Source organism: Mesocricetus auratus, unplaced genomic scaffold (genome assembly GCF_017639785.1).
Source record: "Mesocricetus auratus isolate SY011 unplaced genomic scaffold, BCM_Maur_2.0 Super-Scaffold_4256, whole genome shotgun sequence".
In the NCBI taxonomy this organism is placed as follows: domain Eukaryota; kingdom Metazoa; phylum Chordata; class Mammalia; order Rodentia; family Cricetidae; genus Mesocricetus; species Mesocricetus auratus.
Window position 1 is genome coordinate 92,848,827 of NW_024429182.1, and position 20,409 is coordinate 92,869,235.

Sequence of the window (20,409 nt, forward strand, 5' to 3'; positions counted from 1 at the left end):
ACAGTGGAATCTGAAGTCTTTTATTTTAACAGCCTCGCAGGATCACACAGCAGTGCAGGGTTCACAGGTGGACAGCACAGGCCTGGGGCCATCGCTCCTGTCTGGCTATTCAGAGCACTGAGACCTCAGCTTTGTGGCCCTGAGAAGACATCAGCCTCAGGGGGAATCCAGATACTGGGCATAGGTAGGGCAGCCAAACCCTCCCCCAAATCCAGCCAAACAAGCTCTCCATGAGTTTTGCTCCCTGGCCCGACAGGGCTCCTTCCCCAGAAGCTTTTGCTGGATTGACTCAACAGTGCTTGGGAATGAGTCCCTTTCCTAAGGGACGAATGTTCCCCACTCTGGGTCCCGGAACACTAGCACAACAGGGTCCGTGACCACAAGCCATGGGCCTCTGGGAGGCTCCCATTGGGCATCAAGTGGCGGCAAAGAGCTGGGCTGTCTGCTCGGGCTGAGAGCTGGGCACACAGAGTGGCCAGGCGGCAGGGCGTGCCACAGGGCTCTGAAGGCGGGTGTCCCTTATGGTAGAGAAACCAGAAGGTCTGGAAGAGTTGCTCATTGTCCCGCATGCGGTAGACCAGGTTGTGCCAGGAGGTAGGCAACGCATCTGGAAGTCCATAGGTTTCTCGAGCCCTGTAGAGGCGCTTCCAGTGTGGTGTGGCTTCTGGTGCATTGGCCTGGGTCAGGTTCAGGATGTAGGTCTCATGGTCCAGGACCACATGAGAGCTTCCGGGGTAGTTTCCATCTATTTGGTAGACTCGGTAACCTGTAAGAAAGGAGGGTTGGGTGGTAAAAAAGCCAACAAAGGCAATTCTGGGGACAACCTGCCTTGGCTTCCATCCCTTTCTGTCACACTAGCCTTAGGATAAGCAATGCTCCCTTCAGCCTCACTCACCAGGATTAAGGTTGATATAGGTTGTAGCACTGGGCCCCAGGAAGGCTACAGCTAGCGGCCGGCTTAGAGTCTCCTCATCATAGAAGATCTCAAACTCATCCACATGGGTGTGGCCAAAGAACTGGCCAGCCAAGGTGTTTTCATACCTGACCAGAGACACAGTGACGATTAGGGGGTCGGAAATGAGGGTGGGTGGATCTGGGGAGTTAGGGTGGTTGCTCTCCAACTTGCTAAGTGGCTCCTCCACCCCATGGAGAAGCAAAGATTGTGAGGTGCTTGAGGAAACGTTTTTCTTTCTCCCCTGCCCGTGCCCCCAACCCCTCCACCCCCACCCCAGACCAGGTTTCTCTGTGTAGTCCTGGCTGTCATGGAACTCACTTGTAGAAAGACTGGCCTTGAACTCACAGAGATCCACCTGCCTCTGCCTCAAGGTGTGTGTTAGCACACCCTGGTCTTGAAGGGATTTCAACCCTTCAATCTCCACACCTAAGTCTATCTTTTTACCTGGCGACAATTTTGTAATAATTCCAACTCCAGCTCTTGAGGCAATGCCCTGGAGGAATATGGCCAATAATATGCACCTGAAGGGAGAAATAAGGGAGCTATCAGAATACTGAAGAATCCAGACAGCCTTGGCTGGGGTAATTATATGAAGGGTTCACAGCATCTTCCCTTACTTTGTCTCCTCGATTCTCAGCGGTCTGAAGCTCTTCCACCAGCCACTGGAGTTGTCCAGCAGGATCTGTGGAGTTGATCAAGAGCCAAAAGTTCTCACGGGAACAAAAATTCATATTGAGAGAGATGAGGCGGAGGCCAGGGCGTGGGGTAAGGGCATAGAAGCCCCCAATTCTGAAACAAAGTAAGCAAGAAGTGTCAGTACTCCACAACCCCAATCTGCACACCTGGCCCTGTGCCAGGCAGAGGCACACATGATGTCATCTCCCACCTCCAGGAGCTCCCATCCTAGCTGAAGACCAAAGCGGCAGTAATTACAGGGCCCCTGACAGTAAAGAAGGCTCGAGGTGCTGAGGGCTCCAGGAATTCAGGACAGAGATTCTAGGAAGCCAGAGAGCAAAGGCCTTTCTGAGGGGAGATGCCATGAGCCTGCTCAAGTTGAGAAGCATGGGGGATATTACAAGGTGAAGGGAATCCACTTTAAAGAGAGAGCCACCCTAAGCAGACACAAGCTGGGGCGTGGTGAGGTTGCCCTGCTAGCTCTGAAAAAGAGGGTGGCTGGAGATAAGAGGGAAGGTGGGGTCAGGTTAGGGAGGGCAGTAGAGTGCCCAGGACACTGGTTACAACAGAGTCTACCCAGTTCCCTCCTCCATTCCCCGCCTGTCCATCTTCCTCCCTTCCTGAGTTTCCACGAACAGTAAGTACCTGAGGGTACGGAGGGCATCAGCTGGTAACCAGGGCTCCCAGGCCTTGGCCATGGCTTCATAGAGCCATTGTGAAGATTGGTTCCCCTTTATGAAGGGGGGAGGGAAGCCATTGACAGGAGCGCTCTCATGGTTGCCCACCGCAGGGTACACCGGCACAGGCCCCAAGAATTTCCTCACGAGGTCTGTGACAGTGGTCAGGGCCCTCAGCTGGTCCTGTCGAGACTGTTGCCAGACATCATGGGCAGGGATGTCTCCTGTCCAGTACACCATCTCAAAAGGGCCTGCAGGGCCCAGCCCTTTCAACAGGCTCTCCAGTGTTCTCAGGGGCAGGTCACACTTGCTGTACTCGCCCCAGTACCCAGCACCTGCCTGGGAGTTGGGTGGCCACCCAGAGCTCCGGCGGCAGCAGAGTGGATCTGCACAGTTAGGATCTGCGCCCTCCAGGTAGTCATGATCCCAGTGCAGGTCAGTGAGGAAGAGGACGCGGCTGACAGGGGCACCTGGGGCTGGTGGGCTTGGTGGTTTGGGAGGCGGCTTCGGCACTGACGGCAAAGAGATGTTCCAGGTTGAATAGATGTCCCAGTGCCCACAGGAGGGGCCCAGAAGCAAGCCACAAGCTTCAGACGGGCTCAGAACCGAACGTGTCCACACCTCCACCATATCATCTTCAAAGAGATGGACAGCTGAGCGGCACACATTTAGTGGTGCTATGTTCAGCATCTGGCACACCTTGATGGCCACAGAGCCTACCCGTGCCACATTGGGCTCCTTCTGTCGTGGAAGGAAGCAATGATGAGAGGTCAGAGTCAGAACAAATAAGCCCAGGTCACCGCTACACAGGCTTCCATGTCTAAGTCGGGGCTAGGATGAACTCAGTGTCACCATGACAAAGAGACCTCAGTAATACAGTGCTCCATAACTCAAGTAGCACCAGACCCTTGCCTACCTACTCTTTAGCTCAGGGTCTAGAACCATTAAGGCCAGGATTAGCTAGCTGACTTACCCAAGGCACTGCCTTTACGCTTACTTTACAGAGGTCACAGTGGGGTAGTGGCTAGCACGTATACATAGGAAGCACCCTCTTATCAGGAATATGTTGGAGCCCGGGACAGGTCAGTGCCCCTCACCCTGCCCCCAGCATTCCACCACAGCCCTTTTTTCTAGCGCTCACCTTCAGCCCGTAGTTTAGAGCAGTGAATAAGACTTTGCAGGCGGGGCAAGAGAGGTTCCGCCACACAAAGGCATTCTGGAGCGGGGGCACTATGGCACTGAATTTGACGGAATGTCCTTGGGCAGGAAGAGGATAAGCTCTGGCAGGAGTCCAGAGAACCGTGGAGTCAAACAGAGCTAGCACCAGCGCCAGGACCAGCCCCATCCAAAGGAGTCCCAACTTGGATGCCGGTAAGGACCTCTCCAGCCTCAGCTCCCAGTCGGCTCTGGGGTGGCCCTGGCCGGATGACACTTCGTGGCGGGGCATTGCCAGGCTTCGTAGACCGGACTGGATCGCCCCTCCAGCCCCCACAGGCCGAGGCGCTGGCCCTCGGGCCCCGGGTAGCGCTGGAGACACTCGATTACCCTTCGCTGTGGTTGACTGATCGCTCAGTAGCCAGCCACAAACCAGCTCCTCCCCTTCCTGTTCCTCCTATTTTCCCCAGCAGCCGCGGGGAGTGTTGTCAAAGCTTTGGGGGCGGGGCAAAAGGGGCTCATCGGCCGGCCCTGATCCCGCCTCTGCCACGCCCCATCTTTGCGGGCCCGCCCCAGACGCTGGTGATGGGCCGGTGCACTCTGCAGTGACCAGTGCCCACTTTGAGTCACTGCAGCACGAGGTACGTCGGCCAGGGACTGCCCGGTGCTTTCCGGTTGGAACTGGTGGAAGCCCTTAGGTGGCTCCCAAGAGCCTTCTCGGTCCCGGTTTTTACCTTCAGATTCCTTCTAGAATAGAGACCAGGCTCAGCTGGTCATTTACTTTGGAAGTGAGACTAGGGAGAGAGGGCTGGCAGAGAGGGCTGGGGTAGTGATCCTTTCATTGAGCAGGTCCCTCCCTTAGGTTTCTATATATGCTGCCACCATTACAGCACCCTTGAGTCACTTAAGGTTTTGTTAATGCTACTTTTTTTTTTTTTTTTTTTTTTTGGTTTTTCGAGACAGGGTTTCTCTGCATTGTTTTGGAGGCTGTCCTGGAACTCACTCTGTAGACCAGGCTGGCCTCGAACTCACAGAGATCCGCCTGTCTCTGCCTCCCAAGTGCTGGGATTAAAGGCGTGAGCCACCAACGCCCGGCTCTTGTTAATGCTACTTTATTCTCATTAAAAATTTGTATTATTATTAGCTTTATGTGTATGGATATTTTGTATGTGTGTGCATCACAAGTGTGTGCCTGCTGGCGGGTGTAGGATCCCTCTGGATTGGAGTTATAGATGTCTTGAGTCACTATGTGGATGAAAGGGGTAAACTAAACTCAAAGACTTCACTTCTAATAATTTAGAAATAAAGGGATGAGAAAAGACACATAGGCTTCTGATACAAGGAAACTCCAGCTGCTCTGGCCTCCTGGAGCCTAGGGCCAAAACTGAACACAAAGAAACTCCAGACCCTCCCTCCCCCAGCCTCCTAGATACTTGACTCCTGGGAACTGTTTGGCCACAAAAGAAACTCCGAGGGGGGGGCGTGGAGGACCAAAACCTCCCCTGTAGTCTCCAGGATATAGTTCTGAAAACTATTGGTATCTATGTACAACAGGCCACCTGCAAGTAACAAGACAATGCCATAGAAACTACAGAATGTTCCCTCTCAGCACTGACCAATGAAAATAATTGGTACACAGGTATTTCATGCCAAAATATGACTTTGAGAAATTCTCCTGATTGTTCCCAAATGTCAACCAATCAGAAACCAACTGGTGTGATCCTGTAACTTTTGCCTTTAAAACCTAGGAGTAGACAGGGAACTTCACTCCCTCTAGAGGCTGCTGCATCAGCTTGCTAGATGGGGTCCCTGTCATGGTTGGATGAACAATCATTAAACCTTGCTTTTGCAGTTTAGTGGGTCTGTCTTCCTGGTGGTCTCTGGGTGCCGTGCCCACTGGTGCAGCCTGTGTCCGAGAATGTGCGGAGGGTGTCAGGATTGATGACTCAGAGACCAGCCGGTGGTACAAAGAAAACTTAAAGAAGGCTTCCTGAAGGCTCCTCAAGAAGGCTCTGCTTTATTCTTTATTCTGGCTGGTTTTATATGCCCTGACACCAGAGGCAGTGGTGAGTGGGTCAGGAAGAGGCGTTAGTCTTTTGAAAAGGTCAGGGTGTTGCTGAGGGTGAGCCCTTATCATGAATTTATTGCTCTGGATTGGAAAAGATCAAGGTCAGGGTGTTTCTGTGGATGAGCCCTTATCAGCAACTTATTGCTCCAGGCACCATATTGTTTTTAGTAAGCATTGTCTTACAGCTGCCTGCTCCCAGGCTGATGGGGAAGTGGGCCTCCAGCCAAGGTCTGTTGTTCCCACATCTGGGGACTTTGCAACTTGGGTATAACATTTGGGCCACGATCCCCAGGGCCCCAGACCCCTAAAGGTTTAAGTCTCCAACCAGACAGGTAAATGTTCTGTTTGTTGTTTGTTTCTGTGTTATTTGTTGTGCTGGCTGGAAAGTTTTGTGTCCTGAATTCTGTGACAGGTTTGTGATTTTACGTTTTTTGTGATTTTTATGTTTCTGTTCTAGTTCGCTGGTGGACAATCTGAAACTGTAAGAAACAGAGCAAGAAGACCTTGGCAGATGTGCTATAAGGTCAGATCTGGAGAAACTGAGAGATGTCTCTGGTTTCTTGTCTGGGTGGGAATTCCGCCATCTGAATCTAAATTTGAGTAAAAATCTGGCTAATCAATGCACCATCGGAATCTGAGTAGCTACTGGGGAGTTTGCCTCTCGACCGTGAATCTGAAACGGAATTCCAAGCCTTTGAGATGGCCCCTTTTGCCTAAGTGCTGTTTGTTTGTTTGTCTGTTGTTTGTCTTGACAGTACAGATCTGACTGGGACACAACCTAGCATGGGACAGATACCCTCTTCCTCTCCAGATCTCTGCCTAACCCATTGAAAGAACATGAAACAAAAAAATCTGGGATCGTGACTAAAAATGTTGGGAAAAATTTTTTTCTTTCAGGTACGCTGGCAGCCCACGACACTCTGTACTCACCAGCGCTGCTCCCCCTCCCTTCTAGTCTGTATACTTTATGCTCTTACTTCCAGTAACTAAAAACAAATCGTCATTTATGGTGGCTACACTCAGTAGCTCCCATGAAAGATGGATAACCCAACTGCTGCCTGTTGGTCTGTACCTTCCTGCTGAGTCCTGGTTCCTGGACGCAGTGTTTCTGCACTATGACTCACCTTGGGCGGCTGACAGCCAACTCAAGTAAAATGGCCAAGGTACAGGTTTTAATGGGTTAATATAATGTTGCCATCTGTATATCCTTGGTAATAAAATGTCTGTTCATGTCTTTTGCCCATTTTTTACTTGGATCATTTGTTTATGTCGCTGTTGAGTTTTACATAGGTTCTCTATCAGACGTGAGGTTGCTTAAACTTTTTCACATAACTTGTACCAGAAAAAAGTAAGTCCATTTTACCAGCCCTTCAAGCATGGTCAATCACTGACAAAAGAGATGTGGGGTGGGAGTTCACCTCAGTCAAAAGAACAAGAGATTCCTATTTATGACTTTGCCTTCCCCCTTTTAAGAAGCAGTAAAATCTATTCTGTTAATTAGAGTTTTCTGTTCTAAAAAAGTTATGTAAACTTTATAATTTAACAGTCACCCAGGTGATGATGGTTTTAAGGGCATAGGGTATTTTATTTTTAGTATAGGTTACTCCCTTCCCTCAGCCTAGACAGAGGGACAATCTAGTCAGCTTCTGCCTACAAACTCTGCTGCCAGACATAGTTCATTTATCTTTTTGCCTTTTATTTTGGCCACTGAAAGTTTTTTTCTTTCACTGGCTCTGTTATACCTGACTTGTTTGCAGAATGTCTTGCCTTTCCAGGGCCCAGTATGGCATACGTTACACGAAAAAAATCCTGTCTGTTCCATCTGCAGCGGATCTACATTCTTGTCACTGACAGTTTTAAGTTATTCTGTCTCTTTAAATATCCTGTCTGTTTGTTAAGGTAAAACCAGTTACAGTCAGACTCGAAGGCTCTGAGTAAAACATCCCTCCACAATCTCTCAATTTGAATCCAGTTCTCCAGACAGATCCTGCACTAATATCATTGAAGCTATATTAAGTATAACAGGGATAAACCTTATTCAGTCCCCTATATGTCTTCAAAGGTTAAGCTTAAAACAACTAAAACCAAAGTTGTCTATCCAGATTTACCTAAACAACACTCTTAATGCTTCCAGAGATCTACAGAATATGACATTTAAAATGTTAACTAAAAAGCTTATAATATCAGCCGGGTGTTGGTGGCACAAGCCTTTAATCCCAGCACTCAGGAGGCAGAGGCAGGCGGATCTCTGTGAGTTCGAGGCCAGCCTGGTCTACAGAGCGAGTTCCAGGACAGACTCCAAAGCCACAGAGAAACCCTGTCTCGAAAAACCAAAAAAAAAAAAAAAAAAAAAAAAAGCTTATAATATCAGAGAATCCCAGATCCTGACATTGGCCCAAAGTCTCCAGAGAAGATTAAAGGACACCTGGCTGTTTACACAACGCTAACCAGGGGGCAAGATGCCCCAATACATACCTGCTGCCAGGACCTGGCCCAGACAGTGGACAAGTGACAGGACACTGGAAAATTCATTGTACCCCTTTTGCCTAGACAAAATAAGGTCAGTCTTTTCCATGTCTCTCTTCCACAGAGAGGAAAAATTCTCACCTGATAGGCCTGGCAAAGATTGATGCTGTTCTTTGATGCCTCTACTTGCTAATAGAGACTTGGGTATGGCTAACTATGTATGAACTGGACCCTGTCATTTTTAATAGATTCAAAAACTGTATAAAATTTATACTTCTCAGATTTCTGATATTATTAATGGTTAAATTATATGGCCAGCTTAATAGCACATTTAATGAAGTTCTGATAAGCTGATAGAACAGTGACTACCTGCTGTTCAGTCACAAGCTCAAGGTTTTTATATTTATTTTAGTTGTCATCTAAATATAAATTTAAAGGGCTTTTCATCAGGCCAAAGGTACCTCTGTCCAAGCTATACCTGACTCACTGGACAGAAGAAAATGTACAAGCTTCTAACTCAAACCTTTAGTTTTTGCTAGGACTCAAAAGGTGTGAGTCTATTCCTGCTGTTTTACAGATGCCTGATATATGCTTTATCTACAATATAGATTTTGGTACAGATTGACAATACTAATATGGCTAAAACTTTTAAGTCCTTTTGTATAATAAAGTCCATATACGCTTCAGAGGATCAAAAGTCATAAGGCTTGGATTCGCTTCTCACAGGTCAAAAGGACTCCAGGTAAGTACAGCTTTTTGTTATTCCATCTGTCTGTTCCTGAGAATGGGATTTTCTCCCCTTGTCTTGGGACTCCTGCCCTTCCTGATCACTAAAACTATCAACCTAAGAGTTCTAATTAAAATTGTATATAAGTTTTAACTTCTGTTCCAATTTAAACATGTCTCAAACAGATTTCCACTTCTGGTTTCCACTTCTGACAGACACATCCGGGCATCAGTTGCTGACTACAGCCTGCACCTAAAGACTGAGAACTCTAGATTTGCTATGGATATGAACCAGTCCAGCCAATGTGAACACTCACTGTTTCTTCAACAGAGTCTACCAACCAGATGCTTCTGATAAAAACTCCACTGCCTGAATTCCCTCTTTGCTCTTGACTAACATTTCAGCCTACTTGGGCCCCTGATTACTACACCCCAAAGTCAGCAGGAAGTAATACAAAAAAGAATACGTCACCCCTGTTCCCTGGTTAAGATATTAAGTCACTAGTAACCCAGGATTGGGTTACCTATAAGAAAAAGAGGGCGCATGCCTTTAATCCCTCACTCAGGAGGCAGAAGGACGTGGATTTCTGTGAGTTCGAGGCCAGCCTGGTCTACAAGAGATAGTTCCAGAACAGCCACCAAAGCCACAGAGAAACCCTATCTGGAAAAACAAAAAAGGAGGAGGGATGAAAGGGGCATACTCAAAGACTTCACTTCTAATACTTATTTAGAAATGAAGGGACCAGACCCTCACTCAGCCCCCTGCTTTAGTAACGACAACAGGCTGCAGAAAAGACACATAGGCCTCTGATACAAGGAAATTCCAGCTGCTCTGGCCTCCTGGAGCCTAGGGCCAAAACTGAACACAAAGAAACTGCAGACCCCCCTCCCCCAGCCTCCTAGATTCTTGACTCCTGAGAACTGTTTGACCACAAAAGAAACTCCGAGGGGGGGGCATGGAGGACCAAAACCTCCCCTGTAGTCTCCAGGATATAGTTCTGAAAACTATTGGTATCTATGTACAACAGGCCACCTGCAAGTAACAAGACAATGCCATAGAAACTACAGAATGTTCCCTCTCAGCACTGACCAATGAAAATAATTGGTACACAGGTATTTCATGCCAAAATATGACTTTGAGAAATTCTCCTGATTGTTCCCAAATGTCAACCAATCAGAAACCAACTGGTGTGATCCTGTAACTTTTGCCTTTAAAACCTAGGAGTAAACAGGGAACTTTACTCCCTCTAGAGGCTGCTGCATCAGCTTGCTAGATGGGGTCCCTGGTCTCTGGGGACAACTTGGGTACAACAGTGGGTGCTGGGAATTTGACCCAGGTCCTCTAGAAGAGCAGAGCTATTAGGTGTGGACCTATCCAATGCTAACAACTCCTTAGCTAAAACTAGGACTTTGGTGCCCCAACACCCAGGCTGGAATTTTGTCAGGCTTGAACATCCTGTGCATGCTGTCACAATCGCTGTGAGATCATCTCATGCAGCTTCCTTGTTTCCAGAGAACACCTTTCTTGTAGTCATCCACTACCCCTGGCTCTTTCCATCTTTCACCCCCTCTTTCAGTCTCTTAACCTTGAGGAAAAGGTACGATATAGGTGCCCTATTCAGGGCAGATCACTTTGAAGTCTCTTGTTCTCTGTGTTGTTCAGTTGTAGGTGTCTCTGTTTGAAGGGTGGGAAGTGCCGGGTGGTGGTGGCGCACGCCTTTAATCCCAGCACTCGGGAGGCAGAGGCAGGCGGATCTCTGTGAGTTCGAGGCTGGGCTGGACCGATAGCCTCCAAAACAATACAGAGAAACCCTGTCTCGAAAAACCAAAAAAAAAAAAAAAAAAAAAAAAAAAAAGAAGGGTGGGAAGTGCTTTGATCTACAGGGACCGAAATGAAACAGTAGAGTCATTTAAATTCTGTTCCTAATTAGCAGAATAATAGTAGTGGGTTCTCCTCTGTAGTGATATATTATTTATGATTTATTAACGCTTGCCTGAGGATTCAGAAAGCAAAGTCAGCACCATTATTAGGGATAAGGACCTGTGACTAGATAGATCATAGGCCCTAGGGAAGTGTAACACAAAAAAATCAAAGATCCCGAGAATGATATTGGGGTTCAAACTTCAAGCTGAATATCAGAAAAGCAAAGCAGCTACTCACTAGCTTCTTACCTCTACCTCAGGCTTAATGGGCGGGTCCTGCCTCCACGAGCTCTCAGCAGGCCTAAGACTGTAATCTTTCTTCAATGTAGCTGGAGAACGAATGCCTCTACTGACTCATGCGCCTGTCTTATGTATTTCCCTAATGTTGGGATTAAAGGTGTGAGCTATAATTCTCTTTTGGATTGATTCACTCTTGTGTAGATCTGGGTGGCTTTGGACTCACAAAGATCCGTCTATCTCTGCGTCCTAGGATTAAAGGTGTGTACCATCACTTCCTAGCTTCTGGCTGCTGGAATTAAAGGTGTGTGCCTGGCTTCTGTGGCTTGTGGCTGACTTTGCTTTCTGAATCCTCAGGGAAGCGTTAATAAATCATCACTATAGGGAAGAACCTACTGTAGACTTCATTTCAGATGAGCATGACCAAACATGTTCCAAGAGTATGTGCTGTACTTTCCTGAGGGGTTCAAGTTAACTCAATCCTTACAACAAGTTAGGCACTAGACACAATTTTCCTGCCACATTTTCCAGGATCCTTTTGGATACCAAAGCTCAAGAATGCTCAGGTCCTCCAACTAACAATCTAAGCAATAGTAGAGAGACTTCTTTAAATGCCCTTCTCTGATAATGAGATTGATGACTATCTTATATGCCATCCTAGAGCCTTCATCCAGTAGCTGATGGAAGCAGAAGCAGACACCCACAGCTAAACACTGATCTGAACTAGAATCCAGTTGCAGAGAGGGAGGAATGATAAGCAAAGGGGTCAAGACCAGACTTGAGAGACCCACAGAAATAGCTGACCTGAACAAGGGGGAGCTCATGGACCTCAGACTGATAGCTGGGAAACCAGCATAGGACTGTTCCAGATCCCTGAACATGGATGCCAGTTTGGAGGTCTGGGCAATCTATGGAGCCTCTGGTAGTGGATCAGTATTTATGCCTAGTACATGAATGGACTTCGGGAACTCACTACACATAGAGGGATACTCTCTCAGCCTAGACACATGGGGAGGGTCTAGGCCGTACTCCAAATGATATGACAAACTTTGAAGATCCCCCATGGAAGGCTTCACCCTCCCTGGGGGGCAGAAAGAGAATGGGATAGTGGGTTAGTGGGGGAGGGGGCATGGGAAGAGGGGAGGGGAGGGAGACGGAACTGGGATCGACATGTAAAACAAGTTTGTTTCTAATTTAAATAATAAAAAAGAATGCTCAGGTCCCTCCCATCTATAGAATGAAGGAGTGCTGCATATGCATATAAGCTACACACATCTATATACTTTAAATCCTGTCTTGACTTTTTATTGCTAACCACAATAGTTGTTACATTGTATTGCTAGTAAGAAAAAAGTCAGTACATACTTAGTACAGGCATTATTTCCCCTGCCCCCATGTTATTTCTTATCTGTGGCTGTTTGAATCTTCAAGTAAAAAAATTAAACTTATTCGTTTTTTATGTATTTGCATATTTTGCCTTACCTTGTGTATGTGCACCATGAGAATGCCTTACGGTGCTTGGGGAGGTCAGAAGAAAATGACAGATTTCCTGAAACTGGAGTTGCCAGTGGTTGTTAGTTTCCATGTGGGCACCTGGAATCAAGCCAGGGTGTCCTCTGCAAAAGCAACAAATGCTATAAACTGCTGAACCATGTCTCCAGCTTCGAAACTTCAGATCTGAACCTGAGACCAACGCACTCAGACCCCCCGAATGAATGTAGAGATTATTTTAAGCTGAAGGTGTGTCAATGACTCCCAAAGATCTTTGCGAAGCTTCTGGTGGCTGAACAAAAGCAGACTTTAAGAAGTGACCACTACCCGAAGTACTTCCTGGGGGGCAGGGTGGAGGTTGTTCATCTACTCACAGCGGAGATTAACAGTAAATTTCATGCAGATACATACTTCAGACAAGTGTGGTGGTTCTAAAGAGGCCATCAAAACCACTGCCACAGATGTGAAGATAAGCACATCTTTGCCTGTGTGTCCTCCCCACCCCCAACACACACACACACACCACCTACACCAAACAGGGTCTAACTATGTTGCTCTGGTTGTCCTGGAACTCACTTTGTAGGCCAGGCTGGCCTCCAACTCACAGAAATCCACCTGCCTCTGCCTCCCAGGTGCTGGGATTAAATAAATTCATGGGACACTACACCCCACACACCTTTGTTGTCTTAAAAACTGTTTGGGATACCTAAATAAATAAATGAAAACTATTTGTTCTGATTCCTAGAAGCTCTTCATGCCTTCTCTGTCTTCCTTTCCCCCATTCCCTTCCTTCTCCTTTTAGTTTATCTACCATCTATCTCTTATCATCTATCTATCATCTATCTGTCTATCTATCATCTATCTATTTTTCTGATTGAGTCTCATGCAGCTGTGCTATGCTAGCAGACTTCTGACGTTCAGATGGTAACATACTGCCTTCATCTATCTGTTTGTCTGTCTATGTATCTATCTATCTACCTACCTACCTACCTACCTACCTACCTACCTACCTACCTACCTACCTTTCATCTCTTGCTGTCTCTGAGTCCAGCTAAGTAGTGGTGTTTCCTGAAGCCCGCCCTGGCCTGTACAGAAGAACCCTTATGATCTCCTGGGACATTCTGATTCCCCCCTTCACCTTACATTCCTGATTGCTCTAGTAAACTACTTGTCTTCTGGGAGTCCATGGAACAGTTACTTAGTGGTGATCCTGGTTTTCTGCACATCTTCTCAAAGTCCACTTCGTGAGGGTCTAAAATCATTTCTGTCAGTTAAAGCATTTCTACCTCTCTTAGACCATCGTTTTAAAGTTTTTTCTTCAATGAATTGCTTTCATCATGTTGTATTTTTTTCCCTCAGAATACTGACAAGGCTGAGGCACAGCTAATTAATTCTTTTATCCTTATGATTGTCATTCCTCTTGCATTTTACAAAATGTCTGATTCACACACCAGGTGCTTTGTCTCATGCATGTAATCTCAGCACACAACAAGGTGAGGCAAGAGGATTGCTGGAAGCTCCAGGGCAGCCTGAACTATGTAATGTGACCTTGTCTCAAGAAAACTACCAAAAAAGTACAAGTCACTAAGCCAGCGAATGCATTCCTTCCTACTACCATGCCATGCCGATTTGTCAGGACCTTTCCTGAGTGCCCCTCAGCTGATGAGGCATATTGCCTTTGTTACCAGCTGGGTGTCGAGTGCCCCCCCATCCCGTGTCAATCCAGCATATGCTTTCTCAGAGCACTCCCAGCACTGACACCTGGAGATCAGGCTTCTCAGGATGGAAGCTAGAACTGAACATGCAGGAGGGTTGTTATGGGTTGCATTCAGAATCAGCACCTGAGGAGGGAGGGAAGGAAAGAGGATTGGGTGAGTAGGGTCTCTACAGAGGCCTCAGCTGATCCTACAGCAGATTGTAAGGGGTCAAACTTCAGAGCTGTTCCAAGGGGAGAGAAGAATGCTGGATTTTCATTCTTCCCTAACTTGGTCAGTCATACGATGTGTCTATAGACAAGATGACTCTTATAGGTAGAGAGAGGATCCTTCAGAGGCTGAGGGTCACGGCCCATAGAGTAGCAGCACCTCTGATGTGCAGAGAGAAATCGGGGCCACACATGGTACTCACCACAACCTCCTTCTCAGTGTCTGTCTTGGAAGATGGGTACAGTATAAAACCTGTGTCATTATGAAAAAGACTGGTAACAAGAATGGTGAAAATGACTTTATTCTTTAGGACCTTGGAACCTCTTGTGGGGTTGTTTGCACAAGGAGCAACACTTGGGTGAGGCTTATTGCATAAAGATTTAAGGATTCGGGCTCTGGAGAGATGGCTCAGTAGTTAAGAGCACTTCTTGTTTTGTGGAGAACCCAGGGTCTGCTATTCCCAGCATCTACATGGCCATTCAAAACCATCCGTAACTCCACCATGGGGTTCTACATTCTCTTATGGCCACCTAGACACAAGGCATGCATATGCATACAATCATACATAAAGGAAAAACATTAATACACATAAAATAAAAATACATATACCTTAAAACTAGTTCCAGGAGCTGGGTGTTGGTGGCGCATGCCTTTAATCCCAGCACTCGGGAGGCAGAGGCAGGTGGATCTCTGTGAGTTCGAGGCCAGCCTGGTCTACAAAGTGAGTTCCAGGACAGCTTCCAAGATAATACAGAGAAACCCTGTCTCGAAAAACCAAACCAAAACAAAACAAAACAAAAAACTAGTTCCAGGACAGCCTCCAAAACCACAGAGCTGTCTTGAAAAACCAAAAACCAAAACCAAAACCAAAATAAAACAAAAAAAGACCTAAGGCTCATTTAGTCCCTGCTACCACAGGGATTAAGTGTCAAGTTCTGGGAGTGGTTGGTCAGTGTACGATGTCTAAATGGGACTGAAACGTTTCTCGTTAAATTTGGGTAATTTGTCTTTGTTTTACTATTGTTTTCTAAAGATAGGGTCTCATGTTGCTCAGGGTGGCTTCAAACTAGCTGTGTATCTTGGGTGAACCTGAACTCGTGATCTTCATGCCTGCCATTCCCCAGTGCTGGGATTATTGGTGTGTGCCACTAGGTCTGGTTTTCATGCAGTGCTGGGATTCAAGCCTGGGTTTTTGTGCATGACAGGCAAGCAGTCTACTATCTGAGCATATTCCTACCTTGGGATAATTTGGTTGGGCACCTGTTTATGGTGCCTGGTTTCTCTGTGTCAGGAGACCAATGTAAACTCTGTACAGGCAGCCAATCAGCTCTTCAACTGCCCATGAAACTAAGCATTAAATCCAGAAGGGTTGGGCACCTGTTTATGGTGCCTGGATTCTCTGTGTCAGGAGACCAATGTAAACTCTGTACAGGCGGCCAATCAGCTCTTCAACTGCCCATGAAACTAAGCATTAAATCCAGAAGGCCAAAGCCAGCATCTTAGAATTTGGGTGGGGAAAGGTCTCCCTCCTGTGGAATTTGTAGTGAACTAAGCATGCATTTAGAAGCAGGCAATTGAACACCCTGAACGTAGAACCTCCAGCAGAGGCGGTGCTGAAGCTCCTAAGAGGAGCTTTGTATTCAGGCCACCTGGGTTTGAATCCTAGTTCTGCCACTGACTCTGTGTGACTCTGAACAAAGCATGCCATTACCCCAGCCTCCTGCTTTTTGGGATTATAGGTGTGTGTGACCACAGTGAACATGGCATGATTTAGCTGATATTGCTAAACTCTGTTCTAATTTTTTTTTTTGAAACAGGGTCTCACTGGGTAGTCCTGGCTGGTTTGGACTCAATCTGAAGACCAGGCTAGCTTCAAACTCAGAGCTCCTCCTGCCTCTGCCTCTGGAGTGCGGGCATTAAAGGCATGTGCCACCATATCCAGCTAAATTCTGTGCTAGATTTGAGAAGTAGTCACATGACCTTGAAGAAAATTGGATTTGCTCTGGTGGTGGGACCGTGGATCCAGAAGCAAAGGTATAAGGCACAGAGCGGTGCTTCACGCAGTGTGTATCTGCATTGCCCAACACATTTGTAATTCAGATGTTGCCCAACAAGTTTGCAGTTCAGATGTCTACACTTGGGGGAAGGACCATAGCCATCTGGGAGTGAGGGATTGGTGGTGACCAGGGGATCTGGAGAGAGAGAGTCAGACTAGAGTGACGTCTTGCCACAGTTGGCATCAGGATGACTGGGCAGCTTGTGCCTCCTCCACCAGTCAGCATGTAGAGAAGCCAAGTCCATCTGGTCCTGTTAACACTCACAGGACACACATGTCACCAGTATTTGCAGATGATCTTCTAGTCATTGCTGGTGGGGGCTCTCCATTCAGAGATGCCTCCCAGGGTGTGTGGCATGAGATCCTCCCCTTTGTCTTGAGACATTGCTGTCTCCAGCCACACAGTTCTGTGTGGACACCTCACTTTTTAGTGAGTCAGAGATGTGTAATAAGAGCTTGATGTAGAAACGAATGTTTCAACCCTGAGGACTGAACAAGGGGAAATCCAGGTGGTAAACTCAGAGATTTTTACATTTCTCACCATGTCTAGTCTCTGAAGAAGCTGGGCCCTAGAGGTACTTTTCTGACAGCTGTGAGTATACATGACGGCTCCTACCCCTACTGCAATAGCTTTCTGACCTCATCCATGCATCTAGTCTAGCTGGACCTGCCGGAAAAGGCCTGTAATTCCAGCTACACAGGAAACTGAGGCAGGGGGATGATTACAAACTCAAGTTCAAGGGCAGCCTGAAAAACTTACACCCTGTCTCTTAATAAAAAGGAAAAGCAGGGCTAGGGATGTATCTCCTGCATGGGAAAGACCCTAGGTCTAATGTCAGCACGACAAACAACTCTCAAATGCCCAGTACTTCTCCCTTTCTTTTGCTCCCTGTGTCTCTCCCCATCATGGCTTCCCGTCCATATCAACCGTACTCTATAATCTAACATCATAATAGTTCTGTCACAGCAACCCTCTGTTCCTGGGCCTCTTTCCCTCCCTCCCTCTCTTCCTTGACAGGCTCCCTTGTAGGTCAGATTGGCTTTGAGCACTAATGTAGCCTAAGATGACCTTGAACTTCCAATCTTCTCTCCCTTCCCCATCCCAAATGCTGAAATTACAGGCTTGTACCACCATGCCTGATTTATTCAGCACTGGGGTTCAAACCCAGGCCTTCACATGTGCTAGATAAACACTCTACCAACAGAGCTACATCCTAGTCCCTTCTGTGGGGTTTTCACCTCAATGAACTCCCGTCTGAAAGAATCCCACTGGGGGAGATTCAAACACTCTCTCTTTACTCCTGAACTTGACTGGCAGAAAAGAGAAGCTTCTGTAGTTGAAGAAAAGGATAGAGTGCTAAAGTCATGACTTTATACGGGCTCTGCTTAGAGACTTCTCCATGGTTCAGGTTGCCATGACCAATTCTGTCTACCATAACTGTTTCACAATTTTCATATTGCTGATTCCTCTGCTGCCACAACACCCACTCTGCTGCTGCAATACCTGCAGTGATTTTGTCTCCTTACACAGATAATTTAGGAGCCATGCAGACTAAAATTCCATTGTTCTAACGAATTGAGCCCCATGTGTCTCTTGCCTTACATCCTAGAAGTCACAACAAGAACCACAGCCCTCTCTGTACAGGGTGCATCTTTCTTACAGATGACAAAGCAGAGTTAGAGATTTCAGTAACTTGCCTTGGGTCACACAGCCAGAAAGTTGGAAAGCCCTGTTCCCAGCAGAGCAGATGCTCTTCCTCCTACAAAGGGCTAGTGCTGCTCTGTAAGTCACTGCATTTATTCTCTTTGGACTATGTTGGTCTTCTCTTACTATTAGTTTCCATGTTGAATAACAGAAAGCTGAAAATGACAGTTAGCGGCTGGAAATAAAGTCATTATTTGTGCCTTCCCACCCCCACATACATCTTGCCCACCACAATTTCTTTTTCTTTCCTTCTTTTTTTTTTGTTTTTTTTCAGACAGGATTTCTCTGTATAGTCCTGGATGTCCTGGAACTCACTCTGTAGACGAGGCTGTTTTCGAACTCACAGAGATCCACCTGCCTCTGCCTCCTGAGACATGCATCACCACCACCACCACCACCTGGCATCTCCCTTGCTTTTTACCACTAACAATGAGCTTGTGGGCTAGGAGTGTTGGTGCAAACCTTTAATCCCAGCAATCAGTAGGCAGGAAGAACTCTGTGAATTCCAGGCCAGCCAGGGCTGCATAGAGAAACCTTGACTGGAAAAAAACTGGTCTCAAAAAATAAAGAAAGAAGCAAGCAAATAAACCCAATAAATAAAGCAGTTCTTGGGGCAGAGGGTGTGGCTCAATTCTAGAGTGCTTGCTTACACAGCTTAGCATGCTTAAAGCTCCAGGTTATGTCCCTGTATTCAAAAAACCGACAGAAAAATAATAAATAAAGGTGTTTACATGTGGTCCTAGTGACCTGAGCTTGATCCCTGGATCCCACAGTGTGGCTGGAGATATCTAAATCCAGAGCATTGTCTTCAGACCTCCACACACTGGTACCCTTACCCTGCCTCCCCCACACCTGTGCACAGTAATCATCTAGAAAAGAATCTCAAAAAAGAGACAGTGAAGTAGGTGGATCGCCACAGACCTGTAATCCACCAATCTCATTATAAAATGATGCTGAGTAACTACCCAGCAAGGCACGGTCTCAAAAGCAAGAGAGCAAAGGGTAAGAAACCTGGAAGGACCAGAAGATTTAGTAAGAGTCACAAGTCCCCAAGGTAGGTCCTGTTTTCAGAGAGACTGACTGCATCCAGTCAGTCATTGGAGGAACAAAGGCCTGGGGTTCTTCGTGGTTGCCCAAGCTTCTATCTTGATCCCAGTACTGATGTCTTACTACCTGTCTCTGTGTCTCTCTGTGACTCTGTCTCATCCTCCTTTCCCATACCTCATTGTGAAACTCTTGTCGGAGACAGGCTTATATGATCCCAAGATTTATTTCAGTTTATGAAACAGTCACAGATCTCAAAATGCCATGTGACATTCCCAAGCAGCACGCCTCAGAGGTTAAACGTGACTGTAAAAGTGAGAAACACATATTTCTTGAAAATAATCAAGAAACCATTCATTTTATTATTATTTTAAAGAGATCGGTTTATTTATTTGTTATTTGTATTTGTGTATGGGTATGTGCATGGTGAGCATGCCAGAGACCAAAGGCTGGTTCCCTCAGAGATGGTGTTTGTGGAAATCTCAGCTTGTTCCATGGGCGCTAGGATTTGAACTCTAGTTTTCATGATTGAGCAGCAAATACTCTTAGCTGATGAGCCACTGTGAGAGTCAAAGTCACTGTGCCTAAGAGATTCATGAAACAAAAATGCTTCTATCAGCCAGGTGGTGGTGGTGCATGCCTTTAATCCCAGCACTCGGGAGGCAGAGGCAGGCGGATCTCTGTGAGTTCAAGACCATCCTGGTCTTCCGAGTGAGTTCCAGGACAGGTTCCAAAACAATACTGAGAAACCCTGTGTGTGTCGGGGGGGATGCCTCTGATCTGTAAGCCCCTTGCCCAAGGACAGATAGTTCTTGAAATGCTGGAGGCTACAGTTTATGTAAGATAACAAGCCACATATTTTCACTCCCCTAACCAAATTTCTTTGACACAACTACACTGGGTGTGCCTGATAACATGTGGGTAGGAAGTACATCAGGATGTATGCTTGCCTCTGATTGGACCTGATGGGACAAACGGTAAATTGTGCGTTTTGTCTTTCTTTTTTTTTTTTTTTTTTTTTGGTTTTTACGAGTCAGGGTTTCTCTGTATTGTTTTGGAGCCTGTCGGTCCAGCCCAGCCTCAAACTCACAGAGATCTGCCTGCCTCTGCCTCCCGAGTGCTGGGATTAAAGGCGTGCGCCACCACGGCCCGGCCATGGGTTTTGTCTTTTGAAGACCCTGCACACTGTGACTTGGGGGTCATTTTATTACAAACCAGAGATAGACCTGGCCAGAAAGTCCATCAACCTGACCAGTGTTTAATTAAATATTTGCTCGTTTCATATTTGAGTTTAAACTGTGGTAGT

General features: G+C 46.7%; 1 protein-coding gene and 2 long non-coding RNA genes across 3 annotated transcripts; 2 read left to right on the forward strand and 1 right to left on the reverse strand.

The window, feature by feature from the left end:
- Positions 1-6: 6 nt before the first annotated feature.
- On the reverse strand, positions 7-3,895 carry Smpd1 (sphingomyelin phosphodiesterase 1). Its single transcript, XM_005087449.4, has 6 exons — positions 3,449-3,895; positions 2,276-3,048; positions 1,573-1,744; positions 1,400-1,476; positions 896-1,041; positions 7-766 (listed from the first exon to the last, which is right to left on the reverse strand). Exons 1-6 carry the CDS (start codon positions 3,752-3,754, stop codon positions 357-359), a joined length of 1,884 nt encoding a protein of 627 aa, XP_005087506.1. The 5' UTR covers positions 3,755-3,895; the 3' UTR covers positions 7-356.
- A 110-nt stretch (positions 3,896-4,005) lies between these two features.
- Positions 4,006-6,769, forward strand: LOC121144004. Its single transcript, XR_005881337.1, has 2 exons — positions 4,006-4,103; positions 5,988-6,769. It is a non-coding gene; the product is annotated as an uncharacterized LOC121144004 (long non-coding RNA).
- A 1,087-nt stretch (positions 6,770-7,856) lies between these two features.
- LOC121144005 lies at positions 7,857-9,193 on the forward strand. The gene is made up of 2 exons (XR_005881338.1): positions 7,857-8,738; positions 8,939-9,193. It is a non-coding gene; the product is annotated as an uncharacterized LOC121144005 (long non-coding RNA).
- The last annotated feature ends 11,216 nt before the right edge of the window (positions 9,194-20,409 follow it).